Genomic DNA, 13,093 nt, shown 5'->3' on the forward strand with positions numbered 1-13,093 from the left:
CCAAGTTGCAAACTGTCCACGATTAAACTGGGTAAACAAAAAAAAACGTGTTTATTATGATTGTTGTCACCCCTCAGTCGTTTTGTAGCTCACTTCTTTTAGAGAATAGGGTCAGAAACCAAGTCTGTTAGGCTGTCTTGACACGGTGAAACTTTCATGCAACTAGTTGCGTGCAACATAATTTCAGTGCAACTTCACCGTGATACGAAGCAATGCAGAAACGGCGAAAGTTGCACGCAAAACATTGTTACTCCACTAGATAGACAAATTAGCAGCTCATGTGTTTTGATCCACCATATCGTTCTCAGTATGAAGTCATCAGCCAGGTGTTACGTGTTTACAGCATTTTTGATCATCTTATTTTTCCAGCTATATATTCGTCTGTTGTGTGTGTGATAAACCTTTGAAAATTCACTTTTAGGTGTCCATTACGGTTTTAGCCCACTTGATGTCTCACTCGTTCTTTCCTTGAAGCACAAGTTCATCCTCTTCAGCAAACCAATAAACCATCTTTTGTTTCATTTCTGTCCATCGATCCGCTGAAATACTTTGAAAGTATGTCGTACGACGATCACATGATGCACTAGCGGCTATTTGACTGTCTATTTCAAGAAAAAGCTTCACGAAGTCGAGACATGCAACTTTTTCGGTTTCATATGAGTTGCAGGACGCTTTAGATCATGCAACTCAAGTGCAACTTAGTTTCATGTAGGTTTCAAGCAACCAAAGTTTCACCGTGTAAAGCCAGCATTAGAGATTCCAACTCCACAGTTTGAGGCATGTTTGTGGTGGTTCAGGCATGCAGTTAGCACCATGCTTGTTAACCTCGCCACCTGTTCTCTCGTGAACTTGTTTTTTGCTTAGCTAAAACGAACGTTTACCCCACCCAGTGTTGGGAGACTTTGGACTGGTAAGTTAACTAATAAGACCATAAACCCTGACCAACAAAAAAACCATCAGAAATTTATGTGACTTGTTTAAGGAGTCAGGCTGAAGGCTAAATGGCCACGGTAGAAAGTGAATGATGGCACATTGGCAGGGGTGTGGCTAAAACAGGCCTCCACCTATTTAGGGCTTGGGTCTAAAACTTTCGGGAGTGACATGAAAATGTTTTTTAAATGTAAAAATTAAACTGATGAATTTAAATATTTAAATTTCTCTTTAAAAGAAACCAAACAAAATTATATTTCTTGTGTACACACACACACTATATACATATATATACTCACAATATATATACATATACACAAATATATATGTTTCTATACACTATATATATATATATATATATATATATATATATATATATATATATATATATATGTATACAATAAAATATTTGATAAACACATTTACATACATTTATTTTTTATGGGTCATTTCTCCACACAAACGATGGTTCCTCAAGGGTTCTTTAGTAAAGACACATTTTCTGAAAGCGCTTATCCTTCTGGTTCTCTATAGAGCCACGAAGCCCATGATTAAAGCTTTCTTTGCATTGTGAAAGGGTTCTTTATGGACAGATCGATGGACCATGTGCTGTAGACGGTTCTGCATAGAACCGTTTTGAAAAGGGTTCTTCTGTTGCCTATGATGTCCGACTGGTGACAGCCGAAGAACCCTTTTCAGAGCAGTTCTACGTAGAGCTGCTGCACGCTGTCCGTCAGTCTGATGGACCCTCTCGCGGTGCGAAGAACCCTTTAAGACGTTTTTGTCCATACATGAGCTTGTCTCAGAAATCGGATGATATTCAGGGCTCATGATGGGCTGTTGGAGGCTCTGGCTGTATGGTGCTGCATTGTGAGGCTGGAGGATGGAGCTGGATGGTGATGGTGGTGATGATGCTGAGGGGTGGGGTTAGAGGCACAGCAGTGGGGAGGGTGTGAGGGAGGGATGACGGAGAAAAAAGCAGCCAGGGCAGGAAGACAGAAGCGTTCAGCTGTGGTTCTGCTGCCTTTCAGCCTCCAAGCTCGTTTTCTCCAGCCAGACTGCGGAGCTTCAACATCTGTTTCCTTTCACCTGCTGAAGGTGAGTCGCGCTGTGACGGTTTATGTGCACTTATACCGTCGTTTGCCGCAGTGTTGCGCGCTGTTTGGTCGTTCTAACCCGCTCAGAGGCAAAGCGGGACGCTTATTAGCGCGATGATAGCGCCACTGGCAAGAAAACGTTGTGTATTGACGTGTTTTCCAGCAGCTGAAAGCGGCGGATGCGCCCCCTCCTGCCTCCTCTGCTCCTCATTTTTGTTAGCCTAGATGCAGATCAAACGCTATATGTGCCTTTCACTGACAGCATCTAAGCTCTGTGGGTTTGTGTTATGGTCTGGATTGTGCGTTAGCATCTGTGTGGATGTGATTAAAGACTCCTCAGGCCTGTGGTTCCTTTCTCTGGATGGGCCCAACACCAGCATCAGCATCCAAGGACACTGAGCCCAGCCTACACTGCATGTGCATGAAAAAAACAGCCTCAGTCATCTCAGAGCCCTTCTGCTTCACTTGATCGTGCTCCTAAAGCCACTGTACCCCCGAACCAGCGCATATTATAATGTACAAAGCCATAAAATTCCTAATATAAGCCGTATTTCAAGGCATAGGCCTGATATTTTTGCTCTATGGTAGATTGATATGAAGCCACGGCCCAACAGTGGTTTGGTGTGAAACGGTCCAGATGTCTTTACAGTGGTGGTGATGGGAACCAGACGTCGCCATGACTACAACACAGATATAGACACTTTATTTACCATCCAGAACCACCAGAGAACCTACACGAGTCTCCTGAGCTTATATGGAATGTTGATGATGGGAAACAGTGGAAAATCTGGAAAAATATGTCACAACGCCTTTAGAAAGAACAACGTCAGTGTATTCATAAGCATTTCATGTAATCATTCTGTGATATGGCTTTTATAAACATTGTCAGACTCAAAAACATTGCGTTTAATCTGCTTTAATCGCTGACAATGATGTGATTTCTCGGCGCTGTTACTACACTTGATACGCAAAGAATGTGATCTGACCAAGAAATATGTCCATTTTTGTTCAATTTGTCTAACAGGCTGCATTTTTGAGCACATGAATAGGAATATGAGTCACATTTTATCATTACTCGGATTCAGCAAATCAATAATAAGTGCTTACTGATTGGAATCTGATTCTGAATGAGCTTGCATGGTCACTCTGGGGGGAAGAAAAAACATAAAGCAGCAATAAAGAAGGCCTTGTGCATCTTTTACACAGTGATAGGAAACACAGCAGCACACAGAAAGCTCTGATTCTACATGCCAAGTTTAAGGGATCTTCACAAATATATACATAAGTAGTAATAATAATAATAACTTTATTTATTGCGCACATCTCATACCGGTTTGGTGGACAGGTGATCAATTTTTCATGTACTGCAGCCGTTTCTCTGAAACAGACATTCCGGTTGAGGTATACATGTGCTTTACAGAAATTTAGAGTTTTAAAAACAAGTAAAAGAAGCTTAAAATCTATACTAAAAGTTAAAGGCAGTCGTAAAAGCTATTTCTCATTTTTGTATCAGCCGTTTTAGGCAGCTTAGGTTTTAGGTAGTTTAGGTTGTATGTAACAAATGCATGAACAATCAGAATCAGAATCAGATTTATTGGCCAAGTATGTTGAGACACACAAGGAACAAGTTTCTCTGATGGAAAAGGCCAAACATCAGCAACATTTCTCAAATGAAAATGACTTTGTTTATGTGCAGGATAAAAGAGAGCTCAAATGCTCTAATATTGTACCCAGGTTTCATGCTTTGGGTTTGGCATACAAAGCAAAATAGCCTAGCTTCTCATAAGGCTGTTTTCTCTACATTTTAGTACCAAGAATCAATATTAAATTTTTTCTTGATTAAGATGTAGCACATTTTGTGACATCCACTGTAAAGTATCTGACACACGCCTGTCAACTTTTTTTAGAAGAAATGGAAATGTATAACTGTGTGATCAGCATAGCTATGGAATTGATATTATTTCCTAATGACATTACCTAGAGTTACCATATGTGAAGAGAAAAACAAAGGCCCTAAAATTGATCCTTGTTCGACTCCACAAGAAACATTACAGTTGTATTTACAATTCTCCAAATGGGTTGTTGGCAAGATGCTTGGTTTGATAGAGTTAAACTCGTTGGATGTCTGCTTCTTATCACCACCACTGTGAGCAATTCTGACTTAGTAGGTTTCTCCAGAATGGAACATTTCACATTAAAGCACTCTAAATGACTTTTTAATGACTGAGTTCTGCAGGAATTGGGAAAAATACTGAGAAGAGTACTGACATCATATTATCTTTTTATTGGCAATTAGATTTTCACATAAAACCATATGGCCTTCAGGCTGTGCAAGTTAGTGTGTGTGTGAGCATGAAGGTGAGAAAATGGAAAAGTGATGTATTAGTGATTAGTATCAAATGCTGAATGCTGCAAGAAGATAATGAATTTTGTTTCTGAACAATTCCTGTCTTTCTTGATATTTCAGGAGCAAAATTAAGCCAGGATGTGATCAATATGTTGAATAAACCTGACTGGGAGCTCCCTCGCCAAAAATCCCTTGTTCAAAATTTAAAAATTCACCTATTCTCCTTGTGCTAAACACCCACAATGCACTCTACCCGGCCCTCTGTTCCCCCACGGCCACGTCGATTTGACGGTGGCAGACGGACCGAAGCTAAACCACCCAATCATGTGACCAGAAGGGACGACAAAAATAGCGTAAACAACAATTCCTCCTCCCCTCGTCGTGTTACTCGAGGACCTCCGGAGCCTTCTAGGTTCAAGAGCGTAGGCCAGAGTCCACGTTCCACAGTGACTCAGCCTAAATTGGTTCGGCAGCAGAAGAACAGTGTCCAACCAGCATCGGGGAACTCAAAACCAAAAGCTGGACGTGCGGCATCAAGCCTGGACCCGGCTGTTGTGGATCCAAACTGTAATGAACCCAGTCTGCCTTGCCTATGTTGTGATGGCCACTCACTTCAGGACAGCAATAGCCTATTTAATCACAACCATAACAACAATAACACTGTGGCCCTCAGGCAACAGATAAAGCTAGCACCTTCACCTCACAACGACAAAGAGGTAGAGAAGAAGCCAGAAATAGGAAAGAAAGCCAAATGTAAGCCAGAGGAGAAGCAGCCAGTGGCTATTCCTGTGGCCAAGCAAGTTGACGACAGAGAGGAGGAAAATGGCAATGCAGATAAAAAGAATGAAGATGATCACAAGGAAGATGATGCTGGTGCTAAGGTAAATGTTATAGTAGACGAGAATGGCAATGGTAACAATGATGTTGTAGCTGCTGATGATGTAGTTGTTGATGATGATGCTGATGATGACGAAGAAGATGACGACGACGATGACAATACTCTTGTACCTTCATGCTGCGATTGTCCGGCATCCATGCTGGACTTCTCTCTCACTTCTTCTACCTCATCTTCGTCCACCTCCATCAGCAGCTGCTCAGATCTGGAGTCTGATTGCCCAGATACCTTTTCAGTGTCGTTGCAGGAGCAGGAGCAGGAGCAGGAGCAGGAGCTTTATCCTCCACCTCATTCCCCAGTGCCCAATGCTTTTCAGCCTTGCTCCCTGCCACTGGACCTCAGCACTTCCTTAAGACCACCACCATTTCCATGCTCCCCTGATGAGGGCTACCCATCAGCTCCCTCCTCCCCTTCTTCTGATTTTATGGAGAGCAAGGAACCTGATGAACAAAAGGCAATCAAAGTGGATCTTCTGAATTTCTTGGATTCCATAGATGAATTAGGCAAAGTCGATCGCTTCTATCGCATTGTTCAGGTGGCACATTGGGAGCTTGAGGGCGACTTTGATTTGAGAGATAGGCTGGTACACCAGGAGAGGCTTGAGAAAGTCAACAAGCAAGTGAAGCTTATCCATCTGGAAAGACTTCAGGAAGCTGGACATGATTTTGATGAAGAAGATCTCTCAGGAGTGTTGGATGAGATGGGCAACATCGACATTTCCTGGAAGATGTACAAAAGTGACAAATCATGTGATTCTCAGGAATACAGCGATGCAGGGGTGGATATGACAGCCCCATCTGACCTTGATGAACCTCCAGCAGCAGATTCCCTTGTGCCATCTCCTGTGGAACCACCTCCAAGGCCTCCAAAACCTCCAGCAAGGCACATCAGTGCCCAACCAGAATTGCACACATATATGAACATCAGTGGGAACACACCTTCAGTTTCTTCTGCCTCCTCCCCAGTTAAGTCTTTTAGTCTCTCAGTTTCTGCATCTCCATCTTCTTCTTCAGCTTCAAAACCCCCTGCTTTGCCTCCTCCACCATCACAGCCTGTACCTTATTTTACCCTTTATTCTGATTCACCCTCCCTACCTTCTCCCACTCCACCAATTCCACCTCCAAGAAGGCGCCATAAAGCCCGTCTAGAAGCCCAGAGGCTTGCTGAACTTGAGAAAGAGAAGACACCTCAATCTCTACCTGCTCCAACCTCCAGACCCCCACCTTTACCACCTCCACCAGCCATCCAGCCTTCTCCTCCTGCTATTCCACCTCCTCCAACACTCCCACCTCCTCCATCTTTCCACGCTCTGGATGTGGAGATTCGTAAGCTGCTGGCACTGGCAGGCATCACCCAGGCTGAGCTGCTAAGACTTAGCCCTGAGTTGGGCGTCTGTGTGGATGGCATCTTGGAGGAAGGAGAGATATCTGAGATTTCCAAGACGAGCAAGGAGGAGAGAGAGGATGCAGGCAAGGTGAATGATTTGACCTGGAGAGAAAGAAACAAGCTTGACGTGAAAGACTTAGATGCAGTCTGTAAAGAAGATGAAAAGAAACAAGGAAGCAGGGAGCCCTTCAGAACAACATCCTTCACTGAGATGGCCAGGCGGCGCAAGCGAAACGGAGGGAGTGGTAACTCGAGCTGCGGCTGTGTTTTGGGGGATGATGTGAGCTTGAATGGTGACTCATATTACAGCACTGATATTAGCAATAAGGAGCTCACTAATGCTAGCTTTGGCAGTTTTGATTATGCCTCAGTGATACCTGATACCCCTCCTCCTCCTCCGCCTCCTCGGCCTTTACCCCCACGACCACAAATACTGTCCAATCCCCCTGAGCTTCCCCCAATAAAGCCATGCACTCTTCCTGCCAATGCATCCAGGCCAGATAGATTTGATTGGCTGATAGCCTTTACCCCAGACATGGAGTCTCCACCACTAAACATTAAAAAATCTTCTACTGATGCTATGCCCCAAAAAACAACTGGTCCAAAAGTCACTACCTTCAAAGAACTGCGAAACAGAAGCAAACAGGCTTCCCCACGAGCCCAAGTCCAACCAGAACCTGAACCGACGGTCATCACCCCAGACCCAGATTTCCTGTACAACCTCAAGTGGAGGAGAGAGAAAGCAGATGGAGATGGCACTCAGTGGGAATACACTTCCCAAGCACAAGCCACTTTCCTCCAGCCACCACCTACACCTGCTTCACTAGCTCTCTTCAGGGAAATGCGCCACTTGAACATTCAAGGAGGTCCCTCTCTTGAACCCAGCACCATTCAGCGAAGCACTCATTTGGCCAGCAGGAATGATTCTTGTGATTTTGGCGGTGATTGGAAAGGAGAGCAAACTGAGGAAGATGTGGAGAAGACAGAGGTGAGAGGAATGGCCGATGGTGAACGCACATGGGAGTCAAGAACAAGAGGTAAGTTTGCCTTAACGTAAGTTCAGACTTAAGGCCATTCTCATTCACAGTGGAGCTAGAGACCCTGAAGACTTATACGTGGAATATTATTGGTTGTGTATTAGAGCAGGGATGGGCGATATCTTCCTCAGTCCTGAAACGGGACAAATAAACAAAACAATATAAAAACAGTGTTCTGTTATGAAGCATGCTCTCTGAACACATGTTATTTATTTATGTATTTTTGTTCACTGGACAACATGACATTCAGTGTCCAGTATAAGATTAAGTGACACTTATTAGTCCCACAACGGGGAAATCTCACCTCTGCATTTAACCCATCTGTGAAGTGAAACACCACTAGGGGGCACTGAGCACACTTGCCCAGAGTGGTGGGCAGCCCTATTCGCAGTGCCCAGGGAGCAGTTGGGGGTTAGGTGCCTTGCTCAAGTTCACCTCAGTCATGTACTGTCAGCTCTGGGGATCAAACCGGCAACCTTCCGATTTGACAGCCCCTATAGTAGATGTTTGGACTGCATGAAATGTGATACATTTTGAAAAATTAACAAAAATTTATCAAATTCAATTCACCTTTACAGTCCTTACATAAGGTTGGGAAGTATAACAAAACTACTTTGGTGCAGTGATAAAAAAAGAAAAAAAAAGAAAACACAGAAGATTTGCATGAACAGTAACTGTAGGTCAGAACAGTTAGCCAATTTATTATCACCAATATATACACTCACTAGCCACTTTATTAGGTACCCCTTGCTAGTAAAAGGCTGGACCCCCTTTTGCCTTCAGAACTGTCTTAATTCTTTCAACAAGGTGTTGGAAACGTTCCTCAGAGATTCTGGTTGGTTATTTGAGTTCCTGCTGCCTTTCTATCATCTGGAACCAGTCTGCCCATTCTCCTCTGACCTCTCACATCAACAAGGCGTTTTCGTCCACACAGCTGACCGCTCACTGGATGTTTCCTCTTTTTCTGACTGTTCTCTGTAAACCCTAGAGATGGTTGTGTGTGAAAATCCCAGCAGATCAGCAGTTTCTGAAATACTCAGACCAGCCCGTCTGGCACCAACAACCACGCCACGTTCAAAGTCCCTTAAATCCCCTTTCTTCCCCGTTCTGATGCTCGGTCTGCACTTTAGCAAGTCGTCTTGACCACCTCTACATGCCTAAATGTGCTGAGCTGTGGCCGTGTGATTGGCTGATCAGCTGTTTGTGTTAACAAGCAAGTGAATTACCTAATAAAGTGGCCGGTGAGTGAATATATGCAGTTTTATATATTTATATGCAGATTTCAAGTGTCTAATTCCAATGTCCAGTATACTGGACAGGGAATTCCATTGAAATCACAAAAAATGATATTATCCCTAGTGCTGTCTAGGGTTAGAATAACACCATCTATTTTCACCCCTAAATGCACGCGAGATTCTACTTTCAGGAAAATAAACTAAAATCTTGAATGATTGCACTTTATGATGCATGAGTCTGGTACACTAATCAAAATTAGCCCCACCCTTTGCAGTTGAAGTGATAAGGTGTGTTGTTATTGCACATTTCAGCCCAGATGACTTTTTGAATACTTGGTAGCCAATCAGAACATAGCTCATTTGCATATGTTGTCTTAAAGGCACAGTCTGTTTAAGTGCACTGGGTACAGAGAGGTTGGGAAATGGCCCTGTCAACTGAATTACGGCCGGTTTTGGTTCGTAAAACTACAAAAACACAAAAATGACTTAAAATACATGCATGGCCTTTTAGATCTGGGTCGGAACTGTACGCTGCAGGAGGGCATTCGGTGATCACTGGAGTTCAGGAACATGATGTGACAGCAGGGAAGTGGAAGGTGATGAGTCAGGATGAGGAGAGGCAAACTAATTCAGGGCCAAGTGGTCAGATCAGTCAGACATATGCGAGCGTAGAGGAGGCTGCAGAGATTTCCATGCTGCTCCGCTGAGGCCCGTGATGTCATCTCAGGTTATTAAATTATTCATGTGCTCTTCAGCCTTGAAGGCTAATGGCATTACTCTCTCTCTCTCTCTGTCTTTCTCTCTCTCTCTCTCTCTCTCTCTCTCTCTCTCTCTCTCTCTGTCTCTATCTCTCTCTGTCTCTCTCTCTTTCTGTCTCTCTCTCTCTCTTTCTGTGTCTCTCTCTCTCTCTCTCTCTCTCTATATATATATATATATATATATATATATATATATATATATATATATATATATATATATTATGTATTATGGCTTTGATGTTTAACTGTCCTTTGACCCAGATGCAAACATTACCTCTATTTATGCTAATAATAAGATGTGCCAACGTATTATGTTGTATAAAATATTTAAATTACATTTTAAATTTAATTGTTTAAATTCCCTGCGACCCTGAGGGAGAAGCGGCTTAGAAAATGTGTGTGTGTGTATGTATGTATGTGTGTGTGTGTGTGTGTGTGTGTATGTGTGTGTGTGTGTGTGTGTGTGTGTGTGTGTGTGTTTAAATTAAATTTAGCCTTTTTAGTATTAACACAACATTTAAAGGACTTCACCAAATCTTTTTTGCTTCTTTAGTGTAAAACTGAAGCTATGAGGCTAACATCGCTAACAAACAGTAGAAGTCAATAGTCACCCAAATCTTTTCTTTAAAAACAACCCCAAAACTTCTCTGACCCACACAAACGGGTGCCACATCTTGCTTAGTGGTCCAGTAGCCTTGTTGGTGTGGTTTAGGACACTGTAGGAGTTCTAAACAGAAGGAATGTTTAGGAAGGTAAATGGGGTAATAAGGCGGGTAAGTGGGGTAACAGTCAGGTAAGTGGGGTAATAAGGCAGCTAAGTGGGGTAACAGTCAGATAAGTGGGGTAATGTGACAGGTAAGTGGGGTAATAAGGCGGGTAAGTGGGGTACCAGTCAGATAAGTGGGGTAATATGGCAGGTAAGTGGGGTAATAAGGCGGGTAAGTGGGGTAACATTCAGATAAGTGGGGTAATATGGCAGGTAAGTAAGATGCTAGAACAAACACTGGTTTAAATCCGGTGCTTAAGCATGTAAGTTAAGATACATACCTACTTACTTTTTACTAAGTAAACCAACGTGCCAGATCACAAGTTCTGCGATGTTGGATCAAACTCCCCCAATTAAGCATCGAATAATGAACAACGTAATGAAAAATTAATCTCTTTCAAACTGCGATTTCGATAAAAGCGATTCATCAAACTTCTGCTGCATAAAGAAGCTGCCACAGTGAATTCCTGCTACTCACAGCAAGTCTGCACCACCTCAAAGAAGTCCTAGCTGCAGTTTGAGCAGGTTTAGAGAGGTTTGGTGGACGTGTTTATAGAAAAGATTTGGGTGACTATTGACTCCTATTGGTTTTTAGTGATGCTAGCCTCATAGCTCCTACACTTAATAAGCAAAATTCACCAAACCTATTAGCTGACTGATCTGGCAAGCCGTGCCCAGGTCTTGAAACAGGAGTCAAAGGGGCAGATATTGGTGTATGTGCCTTTAAGAGTTAGGAGGCGGGTCTAAATATCCTCCAGCCAATGACAGAGCAGAGAGCACAACAAAAGCAAAACAGGAAAAGCAAAACAAAACTGAATGTGAGGAAAAGCACCCGGCTCAAAGGAAGGCAGTGCTGCTTTCCTGTGGATCAGCTGAATTAATTCAGAGGTGAATATTCATATTACACATTAATATCAGTATGACACAGTCCGGCTCATTACAGTCTGAGAGGGTTTCTGTGCTGAGGCTCAGAGCAGCTGTCAGAGTGCTTGCACTGAAAGTGCTTATTTAGACTGAGTTACTGCTCCTAGCTCACCGTTGCGGTCAGTGTGTTGCAGAGGCTGGTGAAATCTGACCCCGGTCCAGGTCCTTAAGGACGTTTTCCCTTTCAGAATCCCATGAACAAACGCTGGAGGACTACGCTTTGGAACAGAGTCCGTTCTTTTTCTCCACACATGGACGAAAACAGCTGATTTTTGTCCCAGGTTTTCTGTGTGGACATGGACAGTGGGTGTGGTCAGCTTAACTATAGCATTATTTGTGTTAGATAAATTTGTGTGTTAGTTAAGCGAGTCAGTTCAATAGGACAGGAAAGGGTGAGGTCATAGGTATGTAACGTTTGTCCTGCTTTCGTCTTGCATTCTAAGGTCCACTTATAACATATGCGTGGTTTATTCTGTTATCATATACGGTACATACACCAACCGGCCACTCACTGTCCACTTTATCAGCTCCACTGACCGTATAGTTTCACTTTGTAGTTCTGCAGTTACAGCCTGTAGTCCATCTGTTTCTCTGATACTCTGTTACCCTGTTCTTCAGTGGTCAGGACCCCCATGGACCCTCACAGAGCAGGTACTGTTTGGGTGGTGGGTCATTCTCAGTGCTGCAGTAACACTGACGTGGTGGTGGTGTGTTAGTGTGTGTTGCGCTGGTGTGAGTGGATCAGACACAGCAATGCTGATGGAGGTTTTAAACACTGTGTCCACTCACTGTCCAGATGTTAAGTCAGAGACGACAGCTCACAGTTTGTGCTGGTCATCCTCTACTCCTTCCTCAGTGGTCACAGGACGCTGCCCACAGGACGCTGTTGTCTGGATGTTTTTGGTTGGTGGATTATTCTCAGTCCAGCAGCGACACTGAGGTGTTTAAAAACTCCAGCAGCACTGCTGTGTCTGATCCACTCAGACCAGCACAACACACACTAACACACCACCACCACGTCAGTGTTACTGCAGTGCTGAGAATGACCCACCACCCAAACAGTACCTGCTCTGTGAGGGTCCATGGGGGTCCTGACCACTGAAGAACAGGGTAACAGAGTATCAGAGAAACAGATGGACTACAGTCTGTAACTGTAGAACTACAGAGTGCAGCTCTACAGTAAGTGGAGCTGATAAAATGAACAGTGAGTGTGGCCAGGCAGTTTTAGTTACTGTGCCTTTAAGGCTGATACATGCAAATGAGCTCTGTTCTGTTTGGACGCCCTGCACAGTTCCTTGTTCATAAAGCACTCCAGACTAAAACACTTCACTGTGAGTGGGTGGAGCTGAAGTGGTATAGGATAAGTCGATATTTGTGAATGTGCCAGTTTTTGTGACATCACAAAAACAATAAATTCCCAAACAGGCTGCGTTTGCAGTTTTGAATGATTCATCGCTTTTACATCGAAATCCCAATTTGAAGGAGTTCAGTTTTCAAATCACGATTGCTGCAATTTTGTTATAGAATATATTATCAACAAGTTTTAAATGTGAACTGGCTGTAGATGAGTTAGACCAATCAGATGCAACAAAACACGCTGTATATGTGACATCACAACCATCACAAGTGGTAGTCTGATGCACTCATCATTCAAGCTTCATGCCAAGAAACGTGGATATTCTGTTCTTCTTCGCCAAAATAAGGCCTGGAAGTTCATT

At 43.4% G+C, this 13,093-nt stretch overlaps 2 protein-coding genes across 5 annotated transcripts in view; both read left to right on the forward strand.

Moving 5' to 3' along the window:
• Positions 1–1,085, forward strand: part of fdps (farnesyl diphosphate synthase (farnesyl pyrophosphate synthetase, dimethylallyltranstransferase, geranyltranstransferase)) — a 14,082-nt gene extending 12,997 nt beyond the window's left edge. The window contains exon 10 of the mRNA XM_017714551.2: positions 1–1,085. This exon is cut by the window's left edge and continues 571 nt beyond it. The gene's annotated coding sequence lies outside the window, so the exon portion shown is untranslated.
• An 807-nt stretch (positions 1,086–1,892) lies between these two features.
• rusc1 (RUN and SH3 domain containing 1) overlaps positions 1,893–13,093 on the forward strand; it is a 34,081-nt gene continuing 22,880 nt past the window's right edge. For all 4 annotated transcript variants that reach the window (XM_037536767.1, XM_037536769.1, XM_037536768.1 and 1 more), the window contains exons 1-2: positions 1,893–2,028; positions 4,495–7,692. In XM_037536767.1, coding sequence (XP_037392664.1) covers positions 4,617–7,692 — 3,076 coding nt within the window. In that variant the 5' untranslated portion in view covers positions 1,893–2,028; positions 4,495–4,616. The remainder of the gene's footprint in view (positions 2,029–4,494; positions 7,693–13,093) is intronic.

Source organism: Pygocentrus nattereri, chromosome 3, assembly GCF_015220715.1.
Source record: "Pygocentrus nattereri isolate fPygNat1 chromosome 3, fPygNat1.pri, whole genome shotgun sequence".
Lineage (NCBI taxonomy): Eukaryota > Metazoa > Chordata > Actinopteri > Characiformes > Serrasalmidae > Pygocentrus > Pygocentrus nattereri.